General features: G+C 37.5%; 1 protein-coding gene across 1 annotated transcript; it reads right to left on the bottom strand.

Moving 5' to 3' along the window:
- Nucleotides 1-2,582: 2,582 nt before the first annotated feature.
- Nucleotides 2,583-17,443, bottom strand: DRAM1 (DNA damage regulated autophagy modulator 1). The gene is made up of 7 exons (XM_040062344.1): nucleotides 17,291-17,443; nucleotides 11,423-11,490; nucleotides 9,993-10,135; nucleotides 7,724-7,901; nucleotides 6,581-6,639; nucleotides 5,175-5,267; nucleotides 2,583-3,841 (listed from the first exon to the last, which is right to left on the bottom strand). The coding sequence occupies exons 1-7, from the start codon at nucleotides 17,419-17,421 to the stop codon at nucleotides 3,797-3,799; spliced, it is 717 nt and encodes a 238-aa protein (XP_039918278.1). The 5' UTR covers nucleotides 17,422-17,443; the 3' UTR covers nucleotides 2,583-3,796.
- Nucleotides 17,444-24,712: the final 7,269 nt, after the last annotated feature.

Raw genomic sequence — 24,712 nt, forward strand, 5'->3', positions numbered from 1 at the left:
TGTCAGCTTGTGCCAGGGATAACTGCAGCAAGTGGCTCCTTTGACTTAGACAGACTAATGTGCAATTGAAGTTGATATGAGACTACACGTTGCAGTAGCAAAACATATTTACTTAGATGAAGATAGGAAGGGATGGCAAAGAAACTTAGATCTGACTTGTTTTCCATAAAGGCACAGTACAAAAGCCATTCAACTGGGCCTCCGGACAACTATTAAAATCAGCTAAAGCTACCTACAAAACAACTGAACTTGCTTGCCTGAACATGGGAAATAAACCCAAATCATGTGGTCTGCTAGTGCCATCTATTGTGTATGGGGAAAAATACAGTAGGACATGCCTATTTTCTCCCTAAGATGAGAGAAATGCCCTTTCTGAATTACGTTACCAATCCAAAATATAGCCGAAGCTCATTAATTCACTGTAGTTGTTTGTAAAGTACAGCATCTATTTTTATTTCTGTGTATTGCAGCAACATGCAGGACTCTGATCACTGCCAGGCCTCGTTGTGCCAGAACTGTCTCTGTCTGCACGTGTGACCGTACGGGCACTGCCTTACACACAAATGCAGTGAAAAACAGACCTAGCTCTGACAGTTTTTAGTTAAAGCTACAGAGAACTTATAAATTAAAGCTTATTGCCAATTACCCACATTTCTCAGAAATAAATGGACATTAACTCATCTTCCAAGGAAACAAGCGGTATCCCTTCTGAAAATACATCCACCATGCTACTTTTCACTGTTTCTTGGAGGAGAACAGTGCTTCCAGCCTCTTCCAGAGACAATATTTCCAGTGGACATTATAAACTGCTGGGAACCAACCCAAAACCCTCTGCAGTCTTCAAACAGATGTTCTAAAGCCTGAAGGGTTGTGAAAATGTGGTCAATATTGAGACTAAGACTGTATTTACAGAGGAGTTTCAAATACCAAGTTTGTGAACATCTTTACGAACTTCATGCTGGAATGTCCAAAATTCACTGACATGTTGCCATAATCCCTCTAATCTGCTTGGAAGTTTTGCTACCAGTATTAAGAGCAAGAAATAATTGCCTTGCCATCAAGATTATTGTACTACTGTCAAACATATGATGCTGTCACAGGTAAGGCAGTATGCAAAATGTGCAGACCGGAAATTAAAGTTTAGAGTGCCTTATGAGAAAAGCCAACAATAAGGTCATCACTGGCTTAGTGCACACTGGAAGGCAAAGCAGAGCAAGTAAAGTGTCCTGAGACAAAGGGGGTTTTAGGTATTTTGAGTTGATAGAGTTTCATCCTTACACGACCTGGAACTCTGACAGAGACCACAACAGTGGTATTAAGCAGATTAAGCTGAATAACCTAGAAAAATGAGCTTTTCCACTTTTGGAAGCAGTAGATTGATTTAGCATAACCACTAAAAATAACAGCAACTATCATGTGATTTACTGTAGTTTATGCAAAAGGAATTTCTCAATCACTCCTGATGAGCTGACAAATAGAGAACATCATGCTGAGTAGATGATGAAAATATTTCTAGCATAGCTTCCAACAACAACAAAAAAAAATAGGTATTTCTTGTTGCTAAGAAATTTGAAAATATAGAAGAAAGGAGCAAAGCAACAGAAATGTGCTGTGACATTATGTGTGTTAACCTCTGGAGATCACTTGCCTGTAAAAAATTAAAGTGCAGTACTTAACAAGAGTCAGACACAGCTAAATTATACCTTGCTAGAATATTATTTTGGCAATTTCTTGCAACTTGTCTACTCACATTTCAATTGAAAAAAAATATTTAAGTTGTTGACTGAAAATCTGCTTGGAGACAGAGAATAATCAGTGTTTTCAATAGTTGTACGCTGCACAAATAAAAAAGTGATAATCCATTGCCTCTGTCTGCATGTCAATGCAATCTGAGGTCTTAGACCTAAGAGATTTAATAAAAGGTGCACAATTGGTGCATTCTTTTAGTCACGAATACAACTCATATTAAAATGTATCACAATAAAACTCAGAAAAATAGGAAGGATTTCATTCAATACTTGATTTTACCTGTTGACTTCAGGGAACAAGGTGATCTTGATTCAGCCACTTTCTCTGAAAATTTTTTTCTTCCCTTTAAGATACTGTAAGCACTGTAAGGTTGGCTATCATTTGAAATAACGACTTCAAGCTTATTATACTTTAGTTTATGAAAGCCAAGAATAAATAAGCAATAAAAGAATAATACACAATGCACTAGGAAATATGGTCTTTTCTTAACAGAGCCTTGAAAATAACATGATGTCTCTTTTTGTGGTTGATACACATTTTCCTTATGATCTTCACTTGGAGGAATGTGTGTCCCTTACAGCATATCCAATCAGCATAAGGACACAAGTTCCTTCCTTTAGCCAGTACTAGATTTGATTTTTAACTTGGTTGTAGCTGTGAACTTCTGCAACCTGAATACTATGGAAAGCAAATCTGCCACTGAAAAACTTTATACTGTTTTAATCTGGAAGAATTTATAAAGAAAACATCAACTCTTTAAGTTGTGAAACAGCTGAATTTAATACAATTCAAAATACACAATAAGAGAAATATCAACAGATAACTAACCTTAAGACATCACTCTCCAAAACACACATTAGTTAGTGGATATTAGCAAAATCAACAATATTTCTGCATAAACAGTGATAGAGTGTGGAAAATGTAATTTTCAGAGAGTGTAACTGACAACCAAGTGGTTAACACTCTGAATGGAGGTGGTGAATCAGTCCATGAAAGAACCTTTTGCCTGCAGATACTTGTAGCATCTGACATCTCAATTAGGTCCTTTCCAAGTCTTTCATTACATATGTAACTCTATAGCAGCAAATATATTCATTACAGATGCTCTCCAGGTTGTTTTTTGTTTTTTTTTTTTAATTCAGTTGTGTGTATATAATACTCATACATTTATTTCTAAGCACCTGAAAACTACTGGTGTCTCTTCTTACTTTCCATTCATTCCCAAAGACTTTTTTTGGAACTTCTTCACTCCAATGTAGATTAAAACACAGGCTGGAAAATTCTGCTTTATATTAACCAAATTGTAATAAGATTTCTCTTTGGTGCATCATACGTGTAAATGTATTACATAAATGTAAATTTACTTTCTAGTCCCACTTCTGTTTTATGTTTCCAGTGACCATCAGTGCATAAAAGGGAAAAAGGGGTGAATTTTTACAACATGTACTGCAGTTATGATTACAAAACATTTTTCAAGCAATATAGTTTAAATTTATCTTAGGATTTGTATTTGCATTACAGCGTCCAGTATCAGAAATATGTAGCATAGTGCTGCCATCTACTAACTTCAAATTTCCTCAAACAAAGATGCCCACTCCTGCTCTCATCATCTTTCCAGCCCTTGCAACTTAACAGGAATTCAGTCCTAGTGATTTCCATTGCTTTTACACTTCCCTCTTTGCAAAATGTACTTTCTCAAGTTTAAAATTATTGCTACTGATCACACTACAGCAAATGAAAAAGTACAGATATGTCCAAAATGGAAGAGCTGAGAAGATCAAGTCCTGCAGTGATTTTCATGTGCTTCAGGATATTGCTTTTGTTACAGTATTTTTAATATACCAAACTATATAAAAATTACAAAATATTGCCAAAAGGCAGGAGGAACCTCCCTCTGCATTTTTAAACTCTTTTAATGGTTGCTGGTGCAGAGTTAATGGCATGGGTTCTTAATAAAACCTTATCAATCCCTGTCCCTCTGCCACTTTTTCTATAAGTGAAAAGAAACCTAGAATATACATAGATATAAAATATTGTTTTTTCACTATCAGGAGTCTTCATGTATTTCTGTTGATATCCTTATAGAAAATCTCTAAAAGAAAAATAAAGCAAGATCAGCATAAGAGAAGTTAATTTTACAGTTCTGCAATATAAAGTACAAGGAGATGAAACAAAACAAAAGAAAAAAGTGTTGAAGTGAAATAAATACTGTGGGAAAATTAGAAAAAAGTCTTATTTTTCTTAGAGTGTAGCAGGGTTTTTTTACTGAATTAATAGTTTGGTTTTCTCTGAGTGCTGCTTATGAGAAAAAAGACTACAGAATCTAAAAAGGCTTTCTGTCATTGTCAAACACTAACATTGGATTAATGCTATTTTATAGCCTGTAAATATAAAATGTCCACAATTTATTTTGTTTAATTTCATCACTTTCTCTTATTTTCATAATATTTATATTTAGTAAAAGCTTTTATGTGTCTAAAACAGAATTATCAACTAAGGATTGTTGATATATATTCTGAGAATTACTGCATTGCCCTGCAAATCTCTATCTCCAAGGAAAGAGTCTGACCTTTGATAAAAGAGACGCCATCATATACATAGACATCAGAGAGTGATGGACTGGCAATAAATACCTCCACCCAAAAATGATGCATTAAATAATGCATACATTTTGGAATAGTTCTTTGATAATTCTGTCAGTTTGAGAAGGTAATTATATACCTTTAAGAACATATGTTATGTAATTTTGAACAACTATTTTTTTCCAAAAGAACTGGTTTTTTCTGCTGAACCTAGCATTTTCTATTTTATTTTTTTTTAAATTTATTTTTTTTCTAATTAAGGAAAAGCCCTACAGCCATGGTGTATTTAGTACTAAGTCAAATCTAAAGAGACATGGAAATGTTTGCTGTTGGTTTGCAAAAATATATGTTAACTCTGAATCCATCTACCCAAACCAGAAGGCTTTTGTGTCAATACTTTTCCAAAAAGTATTTCATATTCTTTGCACTGTGATGAAACATACAGCAAAATGTGTAAAACATCCAAGGCTGAAATGCTTTGGATTATTATATAAAATCCCTCAGGAAGAAAGAAATGAAGTTTTAGTTGCCTCATTTATTTTGATATTATGCCACCTTTAGAGTGCCTCTTTCTGCAAAAAGATTGGTAAATAAGAAGTATATGTTAAGTGACTTTGTTAATTTTCAAGAACAGACACATTGAACCATTAAACTGAATTTTATGTTGTATAATCAAGGGGTAGAATATTCATTATGTAGGCAGAAATCAGTTCTGTGACTGGTAAAATTTGTTTCTGTGTAGCTTTGATGCATCTATCTAGGTAAAGAATGGTAATTTTCTATTACATTTGTTGTTATACAATTCATAGCACTTAGTCACTGCTAAAATACGTAGACACCAACCTGAAAATCTCTAATGAATGTTAAAAAGAAGAAGATGAAACCAAAGGCCACCGTCCATTCACAGCTTGCACTCAAAAAATGGTAAGTATAATCCTGAGGGAATGAGACATAAAACAAATTTTCAGATAAAACAGCTAAACAAAATATGGCTGGAATGATATAGACATTTCCTTATATAAATTCAACAAGTAAGATTTATGACCTGTCATCCCTGATTCAATTCACATTTTGTTTTTATAGAATGGTGAGTAGATTTGTCAGTCTTGCATGTGTTCAATGTGCAGTAACATCAAAGGCAGTACAAGAAAACTACAATTAGCACAGTATGAAAAGAAAGGTTTAATATGAACCTGAAAACATTCAGTTATTACATTAAGATTACCGAAGTGCCCATGCTCTGAGCTTTCTCTCAGAGCCACTGAGCTCAGTAATTCTGAGCAGATTCTCACCATGTTTTGAAATGGAGTGCTACCCTTGATGACAGTTCCTGACAAGACTTTTGTTTTTAAGACTGTCATAGAAAACCTATGGCACGTGACAGAAACAGAATGCCAAATGTTTCTTAATGTGTCATCAACAAATATGCCATCTGTTTCAATAAAAACATTTTTTTCATCCTTGCATCTCATAAAAACCCACAAAACCCCTGAAGATATTACTAAGATTGTCTAATTTGCAAAGATTTATCTCACAGTTGCCATGCCAAACAAACCTGTTTGGTTGAAGTACTTTCACTAAGTGTGCTCTTATTAGGCTCTTCAAGCAGGGCATACTTTCTGCATTATTTAACCTGTTTTTTGAATACATCCTTTTAGCAAAATTTGTCCAAAAAGAAAAACTAGTTTTCATAGTTGTCAGTCTGAAAACACTGTAATCAATTCAAATACTTAAAATACCTAAAATTAACTTCAGTATGTTTTAGATCAGACTCCAAAAAATTATGACAGTATCAAAGACTATTTAATAAAGAATTATAAAAAAGCTGAGAAAACCAATGTTGTAAAAAACCTCAAGAACTACAGAATCAAATTGGTCCATTTTTTGTTTGTGAGAAGTTAATTTTCAAGAAAATTGACTATAAAAGGAAGCAGAACAACTAATTCTCAGATTTTTTTTTTGTAGTTTTTTTTTTTTCTTTGTAGTTTTTTCTATGGGAAACTTTCAAATTCTTGGTCAAAATGAAAGTCTAACTCTTTGAAGATTGATCATCCGTGGCAAGTTTTCTTAACCCACACCACAGATATCTTTCTAATGAAGAAGTGACTGGAAACCAGCATTGCACAAAACTGTTCATAATAATGTACTATTTGAAGTCTCTGACATGCTTATAATTCTTTTAGATAAATACAACAGCATTGCCCAAATAAAATCATTCAAGGTAAGTTGGCTGCCTAATAAGATTTTACCTTTTCACCCGGAGTCCAATCAATTTTTGTCATGGAAATTTTTGAAGCAAACACAATCACTGGGAAAAACACTGTAAAGGAAACTATACAATATAGTGTATAGTAGAGTAAAAGTGAAAATGCCTGCTTACCGAAAAAAAAAACAAAACAAAACAAAACAAAAAAAAAACCCAAAAAACCAAAAACCCCAAAAAACAGACCATCTTCCCCTTCTTAGCACAGGAGATCCTAAACAACCAGAATATCAAATAAAAGTATTAAGAATACAAGTAAATCAAACATATTGTTACAAAGTAAGTGGTAGCAGCAATCAAAACACATTTCTGCACAAATGAAGGTTTCTGTAGGTTCTTTCAAAGTACAGACAGTAAAGGAGGAACTCCAAAACTTCGGTGACATTTGTGACCAGGAACTGCGGGAGCAGAGTCCTGCACTTTTGGAAGTGGAACAATGTTGGTTTCCAGTGATGCACAGTAAGTGCCTTGATCTGTTTGAACTTCCTCTCAGGACTGAGGCCCTCTTTCAAAGCCCTTTCACAGCTGCTGAAACCAAAAGCAAGCTGTAGATGGCTAACTCCTGTGATGAGCTGCTGCAATCAGTTTTCAACACTGGCAAATCACTCAATGCCAATGAAATCAATGAGATTACTTTAATTATAGCATGCCAAGGGAAAATCCAGAAAGTTGTGCCGTGTGACTTTAAGAGAGGCAACTACTGAGGTCAAGAACCAAGCAACATGGTCAAAATCATCTGCTTAGGCTTGTATGCCACCTGTGTTTTTAACTTCTGTGTGTTTGGTTCATTATAGAAGCAGTGGCTCCCTTTTTCAGACATTCCTCCCTACACTCCTTCAAGTGAAAGAGGTTGGAAAGTTGCTCTAGCTTCACTAGTGTATGATTCTGTGAAGATCACTAGGGCATTTTTTAAAAATATATCCCTGAAATAAGAGCTAAAGCCTTTTAGAAGCCCCCAAAACTCATATTTATGCTATTAATGGTGTTTCAACATGCTGTATTATATACATTAGAGAGCCCTAAGTAAAGAGTGTGACCTCATTTTTATTCTTTACCAGCAATGATTTAACTCAAAAGGAAAACCATGAACGCCTAAAGGGAAGACCATGGGATACACCGTAAAGGATACTGGGAATGAAAGCAATGCATGATATGACAGATATGGCCATCCTTATGTGACACACAAAGTAAGTGTTCCACCGCGGGCAGGACTTGTACGAGATTATAGATTGCAGTGTGATGTATACAACACCCGAGCCAAATGCCACCAAAGCTCCTACGTCATGGACACTGGGAACAGCCAGCTCCTGGGAAGAGAATCAGCACAATGGTCAGCTGCTATTACCTGAAGAAGCTAGCAGGTAGTGTATATGAATGTAAATTTTCTCTATGACATACTGGTTAGAGGAACTAGACTGAATACTAAGGAAATAATTTCTAATTCCAGTTTTGGTCTCCTGACTTGAAACATCACCTGACCTTGAGCAAATCTCACATCCTCTTCGTGTCTCGGTTATTCTATTGGCGAATGGGGATCGGAATGTACTGTTCACTAGTTGTACATATACAGTGAAAAGATTGAAGGCTTGCAAGCCTCCGTTTCCAGCTTCTGGGCAATTAAGGATGCTTGAAAATCTGCTAGTTCAGATGCTTAGCTAGATTAGATCTTTATTATGCTCGGAACCCTTTCTACAAACAGCACTTAACATGGAAAGCAGGTTCAAAGCAGAGGAAATAGAAATTAGGTGAGGAAGGTGTTGTATTAATAAGCAGCTAGGAATCACTTTCTTCATGCAGGAAAAGCCCATTCTTTAATCACTTAACTCACTTTTATACAGCTTTCACAGACTTTGTGTACAACTTTAATTTGGTAGTAGTTTTCTTACTACTTAATTAATTGGTCAGAAGGTGATTTGTGTGGACGTTCTAAGATTCAGGTGTTTACATTTTTCTTTTGTGGATTCTCATGGGGCAGATCTATTGTTTATGGAGGTACAAACTTGTTTTCCTCTCCAAGAATAGGTTGTTGTGTTCATTTGAATATATTTTTTCTTTATGGGAACTTACTCTAACTTAGCTAGAGTAGCAGGGCCTAAACCATATTTTATAAGGCCTTTTATAAAATCTCTACCTGTCTGCAACATGGACTGACAATGAGATACAACAGAGATTAGATAAGAACCAGTGTTGTAACTGTCAAGGAGTCCCTTTGGAAACATTAGGATCAAAGTTTCTGCTTTCCTGACTCTCACAAATTATTTTGCATTCCTGATTTGTCTTTTCCCTATTAATAAGAACAGAGATATTTTAAAGTAAAATATGATTAGAATAGACTTCAGTACCTGTGGTGTTTGCAATCCACACACTCTGCTTGGATGCAAAGCTAAAAAAGAGCAAGTTAGCATCCTAAGACAGAGGTTTTTTTTGTCAGAAAATACCATCTCCATTACATGTAAAACTGTACTGGCTGTTGAAGCCCCCACAATCTTTATTTTCAATTTCTCTGTATGTCATCGTGTCAGTATATGAGCAAAATAGTATTTAACAAAGTCTTCCAAGGTAGTCCATTCTTTAAACAAATAACGCAGCTGTTTCCACAGATTTTAAGGCAATATCTCAAGCTGCCTGCCAATTAAATTTAATTTGATTCTAGGCTGAAGATTTCAGTGCAATTGTCCTAATACTTGTGTCAGAATCTACCTTATTATGCACTTCCTCACGAGAAAAGGTGAAATGAATAATCTGTTTCAGCATCTTTTCTCCCTATTGAATTTTCTTTCAGAGACTGAGAGGTGACTTTGATTTGCAATGAGATGTCTAACTTTTTCTGGCAAAGTAAGCAGTAGTTCTACGTGTATTTATCAAAAAATAAAACATGTTGTTATGCCATCTCCTACAGACTCAAAAGTTTAACAGGCTGATATTGTGCTCAGTGTTCTGACCTTTCAGATAAGATTAATTTATTTTGAAGAAAATGCTGTTAGTGAGTTTGCCTTCATTCAGCCAAAAATTCAGATACTTTTGTTAGTCTGACTTATTCTGCCCTACCTGATTATAAGCGAACTAAACTTGGAATAGCAAAATTTTTTGCATTCAAATTTTCACAGAAAAAAAAAAATCCAGCAAAAAAGCCCATATAGTACAGACCTGTTACAAGACAAGCACACAGAAAACTCCTTAATGGCATAACAGCACAGGCAAAAGTTCTTGTGTATAGGGAGGAAACAAACCTGTTGCTGTAAAACTACTGAAAAAAGGCAAGAGCAAGAAAGGCATTCTTACTCCATTTTCCAAGAATCCACATGGGGATAACGTTAACCACTGTCATCTAGTTGAAACTTTTAATGCTAAAATAATATATTTTATTTTCATTTTTGTTATGAAATTTACGGTCATACCTGAAAAGTTGCAACTATGCCCATTCCAGTGCAGCCCATCAATCCCATACATAATGTAAACATATTGCATGAAGACCTAACAAAGTGTGATGATTCATTTTGCTTCTCTATTAATAAATATCTGATGTACATTGTAATTGCAGCTGAAAAAACAAACAAAAAAGTGTTTTGTTCAATGATAACATATTGATAACATTTCAACGCCTTTTCCTGTAACACATGACATGCAGAATAAAATTATAAACATAATACAATAAATAATACTACCTTTAAATCTACTGGAATGAAGAAGTTAATTCAGATGAACTTTCAGATAGAACTTTAACTCTTAAAATTGCACATTATTGCTATCTAGAACTAACTGCACATCAGTTCAAGAAAAGCACTAATTTAAATCCCATTCTCCTGGGAGTTTTGGGTGCAGAGGCATTACCATTCCACATTAGGAGTAGATGTCACAGGGAGATAAGAACCATTAGCTGGAAGTGGGAGGCTTTGTTCTGCTCTGAGATGCAGTCTTGTACCACATCTCCTTACAATGGGTGGTCTGAAGGATTAATTCCTTTTTGCAGAGTCACTGCATGCCTGGCCCTAATATGCAGTTCACTCCTGGAGAACACCTGTACTGAATTAGGAAATCATGGTACTTCAGGATATAATAAGCTGTAGACGGAATTCCACAGTTCCATAACACAGAACACAGCTTCAACCTGTCCACAGCTGGAAAAATAAATCAGGAAACTTTGCCCAGGCACTACAAGGTTACATGAAACACTCCAAGATAGTGTGACTGAACGAGGCTCTTATAAAAGGCAAAACATGTGATTTTCACTTTGCCTTAAGGCCACCATAGCTACATGTATACAGAGGTACACAGCTCTAGATCCTCCATCCTCTACAAGATAAAAGAAAATGCAGAATTCCTGATTCACATCAGTCATTTTGTAGAGAAGTAGGCACGTTGCAGAGAAAACCAGGTGTTGCTTCAACACTGTTCATCCTCTACAAGATAAAAGAAAATGCAGAATTCCTGATTCACATCAGTCATTTTGTAGAGAAGTAGGCACGTTGCAGAGAAAACCAGGTGTTGCTTCAACACTGTTCTTCCATTTGCTGCAGCATCTTAGAACCTAAAGTTTCCCTACATCAGAGTTTTCGCAGAGTAATTATGCCATCTTCGTTCCACTTTTATTTCCAGTGTGTTGACTACTCTGATGAGGTGCTCCGAAGAGACACAAGTGCCTCTAAGCCTGCACTGACTTCTCCTAAGGACCCAACTCTCCAGGTACTACTTACATCTACCTGATACTGCCATTTGACTGCAGAGAAATTGTTCTGCAGAATACTGAATATATTTCTGTAATTAAAGAAGGGAGCTTTCACTAGTTCTCATTTCTTCATTCTGGTCAACCCAAATACCTTATACATACCTAGAAGTGCTGAAATATTAATCATAAAACCAAAGACACCACTCTCTGGAGGTTTAGTTCCAGTGTCGCTAAAGAAAGAAGAGAAAGAAATTAGAAGTTAATTGAGATCTGTGAAACATAAATGAGACAATTGAAATCCCAAGAGAAAATTGTGTGAACCGCTCCTGTGTATGTAAGGCAATTCATCTTCTGCTGCACACTTAGCAGCAGAGAATCCTTCTTTTCAAAAAGAAAGCATATTTTGAAAGCATACTCTTTGAACTGTATTTCTTCTTATGCAATATGCAAAGATGTGACAGACCTGTACTTTGCTCATGAATAACGTGATTATGTGAATGACATTTTAGAATTAACATTTCTTTTATCTGCTGAATTAACACTCTGATAGAGTAAAAATATATCTAATGGCAGTCACTATGTTAAAGTGTGAGTGAATTGGGTTTAATTTCCTTAAAAGGACTTTACCCTATGAGAGAAATTGTGTTCCAATGTCCACGAATGTTCCTAGCAACCATTTAGTTTACTAATGTAGATACAGCTTGAAAGTACTCTATCTCCAAGGTGTTTTAAGTCTGTTCTGATGAAACACTTCACCCTTATAAGGTATAATTAGAAGTTCACTGGGACAGAGAGAGAGAGAGAGAGAGAGCATGAGTGTGAGAACGTCTACAGAATTTATATACACATCTACATGTATATCTAGATATGTGAAAAACATAATGTGTACAAAATATTTTTGTAGAAAATGGAACACCATTAACCATAGAATCCTTTCCCCTCTTTTCCCTACATATTTGCAAACACCCACCCCAGAGAATGCCCTTTCCTCACAGAATGAACATACTCCTGGGAGTATTTGGGCTCAAGCCCCTTCAAGCAGAACTCTTCTGTGGAAGGTGAGTGCTCTGTTAAAAGAACAGTACTATGATCTTGCCCCCTCTTTGTACTATTATTTCTTCTCTGATGTATATTTTTTCTTGTTTAACATACAACCAGTTGATACCTATTTGATCAGGTTCTGTTGGTCAAGCCAATGGAAAATATCTTGTTCTTCAATCTTTACATAACTTGGGTGTGAACTAAGCTTTCAGTTACTGGGCAGTACCAAGAGGCAGGATAGTGTGTTTGAACAGAGGCACCCAAAACCTCTACTATCAGGTATGTGAACACATAAGGGTTTTAGCTAATGCCAAAGTTTAGTGGGCACTGAGCAAACAGTCTGAGAACAAACCTTTCTCCTAGAGTGGGAGTGTCAATCTGCTGATTGATGGGCCAAGATGAGTAGCAGAAGGTTCAGCAAGACCAAGGGCAGGGTCCCCAGGCAGTGCTGCAGGCTGAGAAGCAGTGGCTGGAAAGCTGTCCAGCAGAAAAGAACCTGGAGGTGCTGGTTGACAGCAGCTGAAAATGAGTCAGTGTGTGCCCAGGTGGCCAAGAAGGTCAGTGGCATCCTGGCTTCTATCAGCAGCAGTGTGGCCAGCAGGACCAGGGCAGTGATTTTCCCCTGTTGCTGGCTCTGGTGAGGCCACACCCTGAGTGCTGTTGTGAGCTTGGGCCCCTCACCGCAAGGAAGACATTGAGGGGCTGGAGCGTGTCCAGAGAAGGTCAGCAGAGCTGGTCAGGGGTCTGGAGTACAAGTCTGATGAGGAGCAGCTGGGGGTGTTTATCCTGAAGAAGAGAAGGGTCAGGAGTGACCTTATCACTCTCTACAACCAAAGAGGCTGTGCCAAGGTGGGGGCTGGCCTCAGGCAGCAAGCAATCGGACAAGAGGAAATGGCCTCAAGTTCCCCTCAAGGGGAAGAATTAAATCGGATGTCAGGAAAAATTTCCCCGCAAGAAGGGTGTTTAGATATTGGAATGGACTGCCCAGAGAGGTGGTGGAATCACCATCCCTGGAAACGCTAAAGGAAAGCCTGGACTTAGGGCCATGGTCTGGTCGACATGGTGGAGTTCAGTCACAGGTTGGACTCAGTTACCTCAGAGGTTTTTTCCAACCTATGTTGATTCTGTGATTTTGTGTAATGGGACAAGTAAGTACTAGCTAGAGAATTTTTTTTATGTTGTTCAAGAAGATGAATACTCTTCATTCCAACAGCGAGGCTAGATTAGGTTTCACTGCTAAGATTCTGAAGCTACCACTGAGTACAGCCAAAATGACCTCAGCATGAACGCTCTCCACCTGCAAAAGAGAAAGCACTCTCTACTTAAGCAATCACTCTCAAGGATTTTGACAATTTTGTTAAGTTCAGGACAGAAGAGTACGACCATCTCAAATCACTTGATTATTTTAGAAATTCATGTCTGCTCTCCAACCCCTTCTATGTTATAGAAGGATTTAACAAAAGTTGCTAAGACGATTTATCAGCAACAGGAGAAAGCTTAGGATAATGAATATTTTTCCATGAAAAGCTGATGCAGAAAAAAATAGAGAAAATTCATACATTTATTTTTACTAAGTTGGTTCCAAATTCTCAGACAACAAAATTCAGACCAGGCTTTTAGACAAGTTTTTACAACTTGTCATGTATTAGGTATCCCTATTCACCTGAATTTTCTTCTAATGCTTTCTGAAGATTTGTTCCAGCTTGTAGTCTGTATTAATCTTATTTCTCTTTGCCAGTGAAATTGATGAAAACAGTAAACTAAGTATTTTTGTTTGTTGGTTTGTTTGTTTGTTTGTCACTCCTGAAAATCATCGTAATTCATGTTTCATTTAGCCCATTTTCTAACTTTGAATTTCATCTTTTCCTTTTGTTTCTGGAGTGTTTTCATTAATGCGACAAAGGAGTCCATTTAAAACATGGGCCACTTGTGGCAATCTTCAAGGACATTTTCAAATCAGAAACCACTTTGTGGTAAGTACAGGACTGTAATCACTTCAAAGCTTTTGAAAGGCTTTAGGTGAGAAGAGAATGGAATTGGCACACACATAGAAAGCCATTTGAAGTTCTTGGAACACATCATAAGTGCAATCCAAATAATCTGAAATTATACTGAACTCCATTTTTAAACAAAATATTTTCTCAAGCCAAAGGTTTATAGGTGATTTTTGCTTGTTGTGGATTTTTAAACTCAAGAATCTTAGATTATGCTGTAAAAAAAATTCATACCAGGAATATTATATCACAATCTATTTACAAAGTACTGCACTGGACTTTGAAGGACACCATCTTCTTAATGCTATATTTTCCATTTAAAAATCCCTGAAGCTAAATGAACACTTGGGTTCATATTAATTTTTCTTCAAGTCTGCTGCTTTGGAAAAAAAAAAATATTGGTGACAGTTCCCTCGTTTTTATGAAAAAGAAAAAAGGAAATGACATGTTTGAAACAAAAATGTGCTCACTTATTTGAGCTGGTGCATAGGTGAGCTCGATCGCCATGAAAACCTGAGGAATCCTGTATGAAAATGACAGCATTTGTGTCACCATCTCATGCAGCAGAATTTTAAAAACAGTCTTCTGAAGGGTGTTTGTTTTTAAAGACAAGAAAGTGAGGGAGATAAGGAATAAATATTTTAGGGCCAAAAGACTCATCATCATTGAATTTTCTTCAGAGACATCATAAAGTCTTTCTCTTCAAACCGAAGTCCTCAATTTTTAAAATAGGAAGATTCTATTCCATCTACAGGGATTCTGTTTTCTCCAGAGGTACCATCTGGTAGCAAATACCTTCAGGAAAATTTTCTTTACACTTTCACTTAGAATTCAAACGAGCAAACAGCCATCCCAGCACATCCAAATTGGTTTGGATTTTGAGCAGTATGAGTAACAGAACTAACTTGGGCACAACCTAATCATCTTTTAGGACTCAGCTGCTAGAAAACACAAAATCATATTAATTTTATCTACCAAGAAATGTATTTATTAGGTTTACTTGATGGGACATTAGCACAGCCTCAATGACAAATTTAGGTGTGGCCTCTCGCTGTGACAGATGCTACATAGTAAGCAAATAAAATTAATGTTACTTCAACACATACACAGGGTACTTGGGGAATATATATATAAATTTCACAAATGCTGAACTAAAGTTTATTAGCATTCTTCTCCTTTGTGTAACTGGAATTTCCCCATAGGAGCTCTATTTAATTCTTATAGTTCATTTTAAGATATTGCACAACTGAAATGTTGCAACATTCTTCCTCTTTTTTAAGACTCTTAGTTTTACTAAATCACATTCTCAACCACATGATTCAGATTCTTAGGCTAAAGCAATGACCTGCAAATTAAGAATATGAATATGGTATGACTATTGTCCTGAGTACTTAGAGGAAAACCTTGTATTATTCCCAAGTGCATCTTCTATGAAGTTCTTATGCTTAGATCATGTGCCTTTAGAATTGTTGCAAGTGCTTCATCAACAGTAAATGTATAGCCTTAGTCCAAATGTGGTGTTAAAATGATGTAACATAAACAAGGCTTTTATAAATCCTTACTAGAAAATGCAGAGGGCCTGAAATGTGAGGTGGGAATCACTGGTGCAGCCTCTTATGTCTCTGTTTTGTTTAGTTTTTTTAGGGCATATGGACTTTTACTGTGAATCCATAGCTAAAGGATAAGAACAGTCTTTTCTAGGAGCTATTCCATTAAGTTGATGTAACTGTGGCAGCTGTGATACATTCATTTGAGTTGTACAACTGTGACTTAAAGGTTTGGTCCTTCCCTTTTAGAAAGAATGACACAATTAAGATACCTGGGCTGTCAAAATCTTAACTGCAAACAAAACTATACATACAAACCCACATCCCATTCTCTCATATATTTTATTCTATGACATGACTTCAACATAAGAAACATAATTTGTCAAATTTCTTACTACAGGATCTCAAAATATTTCTGAACACAAACCATGTACAGTTATATTAAATTATTTATTTTTGTTAGTTAATAATGGATAAATTGCACTGATAGCAAGCACTTTTGTGTTCATATGGCTTTGTGTGTAATCAAGGATGAGCAGTAGGGTATTTGTTCAAGAACAAGAACAAGGCTTTCCAAGAGCTTTCCAGATTTGTGCAGAGAGCCCTAAAAAGTTTGCTAATAAAAGCATGAAGCCCAGCTTTCTCTGGCTCAGTTTGAATGAAGCTCAGCTGTCTTGTGGGTTGTGATGTCATTTGCTCTTGCCTATGATGACAAACCCTAATTTTTAATCAAATTTCCTTGTATGTGCCCATCAGGTTAGCAGTCTTTTGAAATTATGTATATCCAAAAAATCCTTCAAGGAATTAAGTCTAGGTGTGTCTTGAAAGATATATTTTAAAACTTTGTTTAGATATTCTGTGTATCAGGGACACTCTTGGATTTCTGGCTAACCTTCAATCTATTGAGAGATAAATACTAACATTTTCATGGTTTAGATTTAAATGTTAACATAAGCCATGCATAATTGCAGAATTGCACTTAAATGAAAAAGGTTATAGAAAAGAGATGCCAGGCTTCTCTTGGGAAGTCTTTTAAACCCATTGGTCCTAGAGTGAAATATAAAAAAATGCATGTTTGTGGGGATCTGTGTACTGCAAAATCCATCACAGGGCTTCGGATCCAGTCATCCTCTGGTGCACTTTGCCCTTGTTCTGGAGTTATACAAACAAAATTACACTTCCACCATGTAATCGTAAAGTTTTTCTAGGATCAGGCCCGCGTTGGCTGCAGCAGAAAAGTTTCATGTCCTTTCCATCGTGTCCCCAGGGTCTGTGTCCCGTGGCTCTCAGAGGTGCGATGGGCGCCGGGAGTGCCCGGTGTGTCCCTCTGCCCCCGGACGCCCCGCCGCCCCCTCTCCCCTCCCCTGGGGACCCCACAGTCCCTCCGGGAAGCCCCTCAGGATACGGCCCATGGTCACACACACACAAGCCCGGCTCCTCCGCCTCACCTGATGTAGGGGACGAGGGGCTCGACGTGCCCCGCCAGCACGGCCATCACATAGGAGATGATGAAGGCGGCCGAGGACCAGCTGACGAGCAAAGCGGGCACGAAAGCCACGCCGGGCATGCAGCACAGCATCGCCGGCGGCTGGGCGGCAGCGCCCTGGAGTCACGGCCCGGGAGCGGGGACTGGCGGGGCGCATCCGCGCTCGCCGCCGCGTCTGTCCCCGCCGGCGGCGGCGCTGCGCCTCCCGCAGCCCCGGGGATGTCCCGCCGAGCGCCGGCTTCCCTTCGCTTTCGGTTCTCCGCCGCGCTCCCCGCCCCCGACGGCGGCACAGAGCCAGGGACAGCCGTGGGCCCGTCGCCTTTCGCCGCTGCCGGCACCTGGAGCGCTTCGGAGAGTTTGTGACTACAGAAAGTCTGCCCACAGCCCGTGTCGCTGTCGCTGCCGGCTCTCCGGGCCGCACACGCCCCGGCGGGGCAGGGAGGCGGGCGGTGAGATGCCGCCGGGGAGTGCTCGCCGGGGTCTGCGGGTCGCGCTTGCGACTTGTGCCTTCACAGTTGTCTTTAAAAGGGCTACAAATGGGGTCCAGTGTGAGCGTGCAGGGGTCCTTTGCAACTCGCCGGCCGGGGAGCGGCCGCGGGGACATGGAAACCGGGTCAGAAACTGTGCAGGTCCCATTATGGAGTCTTGCACACACCTCATCCGCCTTGGACTTTCTTTTCAAACACAGCGTGTACTCTTGATTTGCAAATCTTCCCTGAGATTCACTTTTCCACACGCTTAGAGGGAAACCACAGTTTAATTCAAAATCACACCAGGCTCAGCATTTTCGCTTTGGTTTAACCTGAAGCCATGGACAACATCTGTCAATGATGTTTCTGTTTCCTTTGATTGTTTGTAGTTATCAGCCTTCCAAACCAACATCTAAACTCAAGGACACCCTTCTGCTACAAAGACACGTGTGTGCATACTCAGCCTCTCTCCCTGAGGATGCACTGAGGGTCTTGCCTTTGGCGCACATTCCCTGCGGTGGAGGCACACAGGGTGAGTACTTGCCATGCCTTTGAAGGTATTAGGAAGGGAGATAGAAATGAAATAAAAGGACTAAGGACAGTATATCTTAATGCAAGCACAGAAAGGTATTAAAAAATTATTTTACCACTAAGACTGAAAGTAGTCTACAACCTTCTTCTTGGCAGTAGCAAATTGCTCATGTTCTTAACATATAAACTGAGCGTAATTTCTCACACCGTGCCACAAATTCATACTTCACATTTCCACAGCTAATCTGCCTTCTAGTAATTTTGAGTGACAGAAATTTCTGGCTGGAAGAACAGGTTTATTTCTCTTTATGTTAAAGGTGCAAAAATAATGGAAGGGAGCTAACATTTGATCTGTCTCAATATGCTGGTTTAAAGATTTCTGTTTAATTAGGCCTCAATATCAGGTATCTTGGGTTTGTTTCCTCTTGAAACAGACAATTAAAGAAATACTATTCAGGAACTAAATCTAGTCTCTTTGGTAAACAAATGAAAGGCAGAAACATATTGATAGAAACTATATTTATTGCAGAAGAATTTAAAAAAAAAATTGTGTATCAGTAATTTAGTATTCTGGTTTGGTCCCTTGCAAAAAGGGGATGGAATTCACTTTATTCTACTGCATCAACATTTAAGTTGCATTGTTGGAAAAAAGTTCCCTCCACAGTTCTGCAAGTTCCTTGTACTACCTTTAGTTTTGCAAGTAGTAAATAAATTACTCTTAAGTGTGAGTTGAGTATTTAAATAATTCACATGACTTTCTGAAGTGCCTGAACACCATTTGGAGTGAAAGAAAAAGACATGTTTGGCTCAAGCAGGTGGCAACTGACTGTTCGGTGACTAGCAAAGTCACCGAACAAGTGACTCTTGTTGCTATGTAAACATTTATTACAGCTCATGTGATGTTTCATTTTCTTTGTGATTTTATTGTAGAAGGGAGCCAGCAACAACATATAATTTGAGCAGTGATCTTTAATTGGTTTTTATCAGAAGCAGGTTCTTTAAAGATCATTAGAAGCTGCACGGAGTAACAAATACAGGTTACTCACAAATTTGGGAGGAGTCATTTTATTTACTGGACTTGAGAACACTATTTCAAAGAAGGTCTATGTATTTTAATTTATTTCACTTTCAATAAATTATATTAAAACTCTAGCAGTATAAAAATATAAAATAACTATGGATTTTAATATAGGTCCATGGGATTTTTGTAGATGGAAAAATCAGATATGAGTCGACAGTGTGCACTTGCAGTCCAGAAAGCCAGGTGTATCCTGGGCTGTATGAAAGCATGGGAAACACGACCAGAAGGTTGAGGGAGGTGATCCTGCCCCCCTGCTCTGCTCTGCTCTGGTGAGACCTCACCTGGAACTCTTCATCCCCCTCTGAGGTCTCTTGCACAAGAAAGACGTGGATCTGTTACAGTGGGTCCAGAGGAAGGCCACAGAAATCATCTGTGGATGATGAGAACAGAGATGAAGCACATTTCTTTGTTGAAGAAAGGTCCAGAGAACTGAGGCTGTTCAATCTGGAGAAGACTCCAGGGACAACACATTGCATCTTTTCATTATTTAAATGGGGCTTAGAAAAAGGACATCTAGAGACTTTCTACCTAGATCTGTAGTGACAGCACAAATGGAAATGGCTTTAAAGGGAAAGATGGTAGTTTTATATTACATATTAGGAAAGAATTCTCTATTCTGAGGGTGACAAGACACTGACAGGTTGGCCAGAGAAATTGTGGATGTTCTGTTCAAGGCCAGCCTGGATAGGGCTTTAAGCAATCTTGTCTAATGGAAGGTGTTGGGAGTGGGGTTGAAACTAGGGCATCTTTATAGTCCTTACTGAACCAAACCCTTCTATGATTCTATGAGTCTGTGATTTAACAAAATGATCAGGCTACTTCAAATTTGAATTATTATTAAAAAAATATGTCAACACGTGCAAATAACGCATCCATGTCAGTGATTTGAAAACATATGAAGGTAAGGAAATAATAATGGAAGAGATCTAAAAGAGCCTGTGCTTCTGGTACTTGTATCAGTTAGTACCCTCTTTTCTCCTATTTTACTCAAAATCTGGTTTCTGTGGATTTTATATTTATTATATATGAGTATTCTTTATCACATGTGTATTTTCCAAACTCATTCATTATGAAATTACCTGTAACATGAAAGATCCAGTTAGAAGAACCCCTTCCCCAAACATACTGGTTTTTAATATGTCTGCTTAGTTTTAACATTGAACCTGTACAGAATAGTTACAGTAGCATTTACTTCCCTGATTTGGTAAAGAACCTGCTGGAAGATGGAAGGATGGAAGAAGTGAGACAAGAAAATGGTAAGCAGTAAAAATTTGGAACAAGAGCATGAGAGATAGAGTTCAGCTACTTCTTGAGATCTGTTACTACACACAAGCACTAGGACAAAAAAGCTTTAATCTGTGAATGTAATGCCTAAATTCTTTTATTAACAACTGGTTAATAACTGGTTTATTAACACAGGTTGCACCAGAAATACATTTACAGAAGGAATCAAATGCACTACCTGTAACTTCTTCAGATCACTGTGTTAAGAGTTCAAGCCGGTTTGTGGTATCTCTTCTCTTCCTCTTTGGTTGTGTGCCAGTATCTGTAACCTTTTCTCAGTAACAAAAGCATGTGTAAACTATTTTCACTTCTGACACGAAGTTTGGAATAGCAATAGTGACAAGCCACAACACCAGTGAAGTCTTACACTGTGAGGCATTCATGGCATGGCATTAATATTTCTAAAAGGTAATATGAATTATTTATAAAGCACTTCTCAGGTGTTACTGTTTAAGACATGGTTTATTATGCTCCATTTGTTTTGGGTCCCCTCTGAAGATATCTTAATTATATATAAATGTCTAACCAAAATGCAGGTAAAAGATATCTCAGCTGTCAAAGGGATTGGACAAGTCAAAAACTGACAGGCCCCTTAAAAATGAAGAGAGGTAACTACTGGGTTGAAATTGTGCAATGTCATCTCTCAAAAAAGCTCAAACCAAACCAGAAAACAAACAAAACAAACAAAATGAACAAAAAACCCAAAACAAACAAAAGGAAACAAACAAACAAACGAAACCCCTAACAAAACCAAAAACAACAAAAAACCCAAGCAAGCAAGCAACCAACAACCCTCCCAAAAAACCAAAAACAAACAAAAAACAACAAATAGAAGCTTCCTCTGGTGCAGGACAGAATGATCTCTTGCAATAATGATGAGGTGTGAAAAGTTTTATTCCAGAATTTCTAGAGAAGATTACCTCTCAAAATGTATTTTTTTACTACTCCACTCTGTATTTTCAGTTTCTTCTTGGGTGATGTTTTTTCAAATAAAATGTTTATTAGGAGAAAACTTTATTTCCTGAATGCATGACCTGTAGACTGACAAGGACAAGAGAGTGACTATTTAGCTGCAGATGAGCCATTCTCCAGTGACTTTGTTGTCCTTCATTCTAAATGAGGTAGTGAACATGCTGAAGCAGTTAGTGGGAGAATTTGGCTCTGGCATTTTGATAATTTTGGCAGTACATTTTTGTAGAAGCACATTTTTAGTGAAAAGGAAATCATTCAAAATGAACTGGGAGTTTTCATGTGGCCTTGTCATCTGAAAGAAATACTTTTGTAGTTTTCTTAGTAGTACAGAGTAGCTGGCAGTAAGTTGCTTGTTGAAGATTAGGAGAAAATAATGGGATTAAAGGAAACAGACTTTAAACAGAAAGAATTTGATCAATCCTAGGAAAAGCTATCAAAAATATCTTTTTTTCTCAACATCATAAGTGGCTAATGATGTGGCTACATCCAACAAAAAACCTCATGGAAATGGGGAGTACTCACTGCTGAAAAATCAGATTTTATTTCCATACGTTAATCTAGATTTGCCAGCACAATTTATGGGTGTTGGTTTGTCTACCTTTACCACATCATGTTGTTAAATATAGGGCACTCAATTATTTCTTCCTGTTTATCATGCTTTGCACATTTCTGGCTGAATTATTGTTTGCCTCTTTCATGAGCTTTCTTTTTCTGTGTCTGGCCACAGCCTACACCAAGGTCTTACAGGGCAAGAGAGAGCTGCTACGTGTGTTTCAGGGTAACATTGTGAAATCTGTTTGTGTTGAAAATGATGTTACGTTGAACTGATAACTGATGTTATGATGTTATGTTGAAAATTCTAGCTGACATATATGTAACAAACAGACATACCTAGTAAAATGTAGTTTTACAAAACCTAAATATTGTGTCCAATTTTGTCTTTTCAGTTTTAACAAACTGTTCTTTCCATCCTTTCTTGGCCTTTGTCCATGTCCTTCATAGTTCTTCTACATCAAATTTTCTTGCTGCACATCAAATCTGTTATGACCCCAAATAACACGGAAAAAGGGTAGAAGGATTGTTCTTGTTCAGTAAAAACGCAGCAAAATCATTATCATGAGGCATAAACAAATGCTCAGCTCTGTAGATGGCAATGAGCACTACGATAACCTGTGAAGAATCACTGCTTCTTACTTGTTCAAGAAACTTTGGATTGGGGAACAGCTGGTGCAGCCTGGGAGTCCCAGAGGAAAGATATGAACTACACCTGTGTCTTCTCTGTACCACCTCCTTCACACACATAAGCAGCAATTAATGGCTAGATTTGATGGTCTTAGAAGTATTTTCCAGCTCAAACGATTCTCTGTCTCTATGTTCTGAAATAAAATAGATACGAAGAACAGCTAATATGGCTTTCCAAAAAGGTATTGTAGCAATTATTCCCACTCTATTTTCTGTGTAGTCTCTTAAGCATTTTTAAACATAAAAGTATATTTTCAGGCATCAAAGGAAATTTTTAACCCTAAAGAGGTCCTTTAACAATTCAATCCTTCTGTCTTGTACTGTGATCCATACCAAATGACAGAGAACCAAATAACCAAAATTAGATGCTCTTCTAATGTTCTGAGTCTGCATCTCACTACTGTGATGTAAAAGGTACATGTTATTTGATTCAGCCACAAAATCCTACTGACCACTGTAAATCACTAAAAGCACCTCCATTATTTTCTGCTCTGTGCTGCTGAGTGGATTTAAAAGACTACCCTGCCCGTTTCAACCATCAAATCTATACTATCTGCTCTCTGTGCCATTGCAACCTAGCAGGATTAACAAAAGAAACATAAATTCTATCACTATGATGTAACAATGCCATCAGTGTACTAGTGTTTCTAGTCTTAAAGTAAACAATAATACCTTTTTACATTTTAGAATAATCAAACATTTCATAGAACCAGACTACTGTGAGAAATTCTATTCTACCCTATTCTATTCTACTCTAGTTAAAATGATAGTTAAATAGCAAGATCATCAACTCTAACTGTATATTTGCAAGATGAATGATGAAATTTAATATTTAGAAAATAAGGTTACATTCATATACTTCCTAATATATATTAAATCACAGCCTGTGGAGATTTTTCAGGATATTTCATCCACTTCAGTAGGGATATTGGAAACAGACATACAGATATGATTCGGTTTGAAGGCCAACATCTATTTAAATTTAGTTTACCATTGCTAAGAGCATATCTCTTTAAAAAGCAAGGGCTTGCTATAAAGAAAAACAAGAACAAAAAACACAGCACCCCAACAAAAACTACAAAAGCCCCAAACCAACCAAAACCAAGAGCAACTGTCAGATTCTGCAGAGTTTCAAAAGGTTTCTTCTGGCTTTCTGCAAGCATTTATTATTTTAGTTTGAAGTGTGCAGGAAATAACAGATCTTTCAGAGTAAAATGTTGGCGAATATTATGCTTAGAAAATCTGATTTTGCTGCCAGGTGCACATGCTGCCTCAGCTTCATCTAGATGCTCACTTTCAGAGATTTTTCAAATGGCATTGTTCCAGTCCTTTGCGCTCTAGGCACTGCTTTTTCATCTGTTTCTGAGATACTACTGTTTTCTCTTTAGTTATACCCTATTTTTACCAGCCATGCTCTTCAGATTATTTGAAACATTCTCTCCAGTATCTGCACAAATGAAAAGAAATTGGAAAGGGTAGGAACTGACTGATGTTTCTGAGATTTTTTTTTCCAGTAGAGAAATGGGTGCAGTAGAAAAATGGGTATTAAAAAACAAAACAAAACAAACAAAAAACCCCCAAAACCCAAAGGATTCTATATTCTATGAAGAAAATTTTCAAGTAAAAAGTCATAAATGTTCCTTGCATGCCTGTTCAGAGAGTTGGGAGCTGAACACTTGAGGATTTTCAAAAGTACTGAAATAATGAACACAATTTTAAAATGTCTGCTTTTGCAGCTGTACTAAGTGAAAACTCTCCCTAGCTGCATATAATTAGAAAGCATTTGCTCCTGAGTCTAAAATTA

Source organism: Hirundo rustica, chromosome 4 (assembly GCF_015227805.2).
Source record: "Hirundo rustica isolate bHirRus1 chromosome 4, bHirRus1.pri.v3, whole genome shotgun sequence".
NCBI lineage: Eukaryota > Metazoa > Chordata > Aves > Passeriformes > Hirundinidae > Hirundo > Hirundo rustica.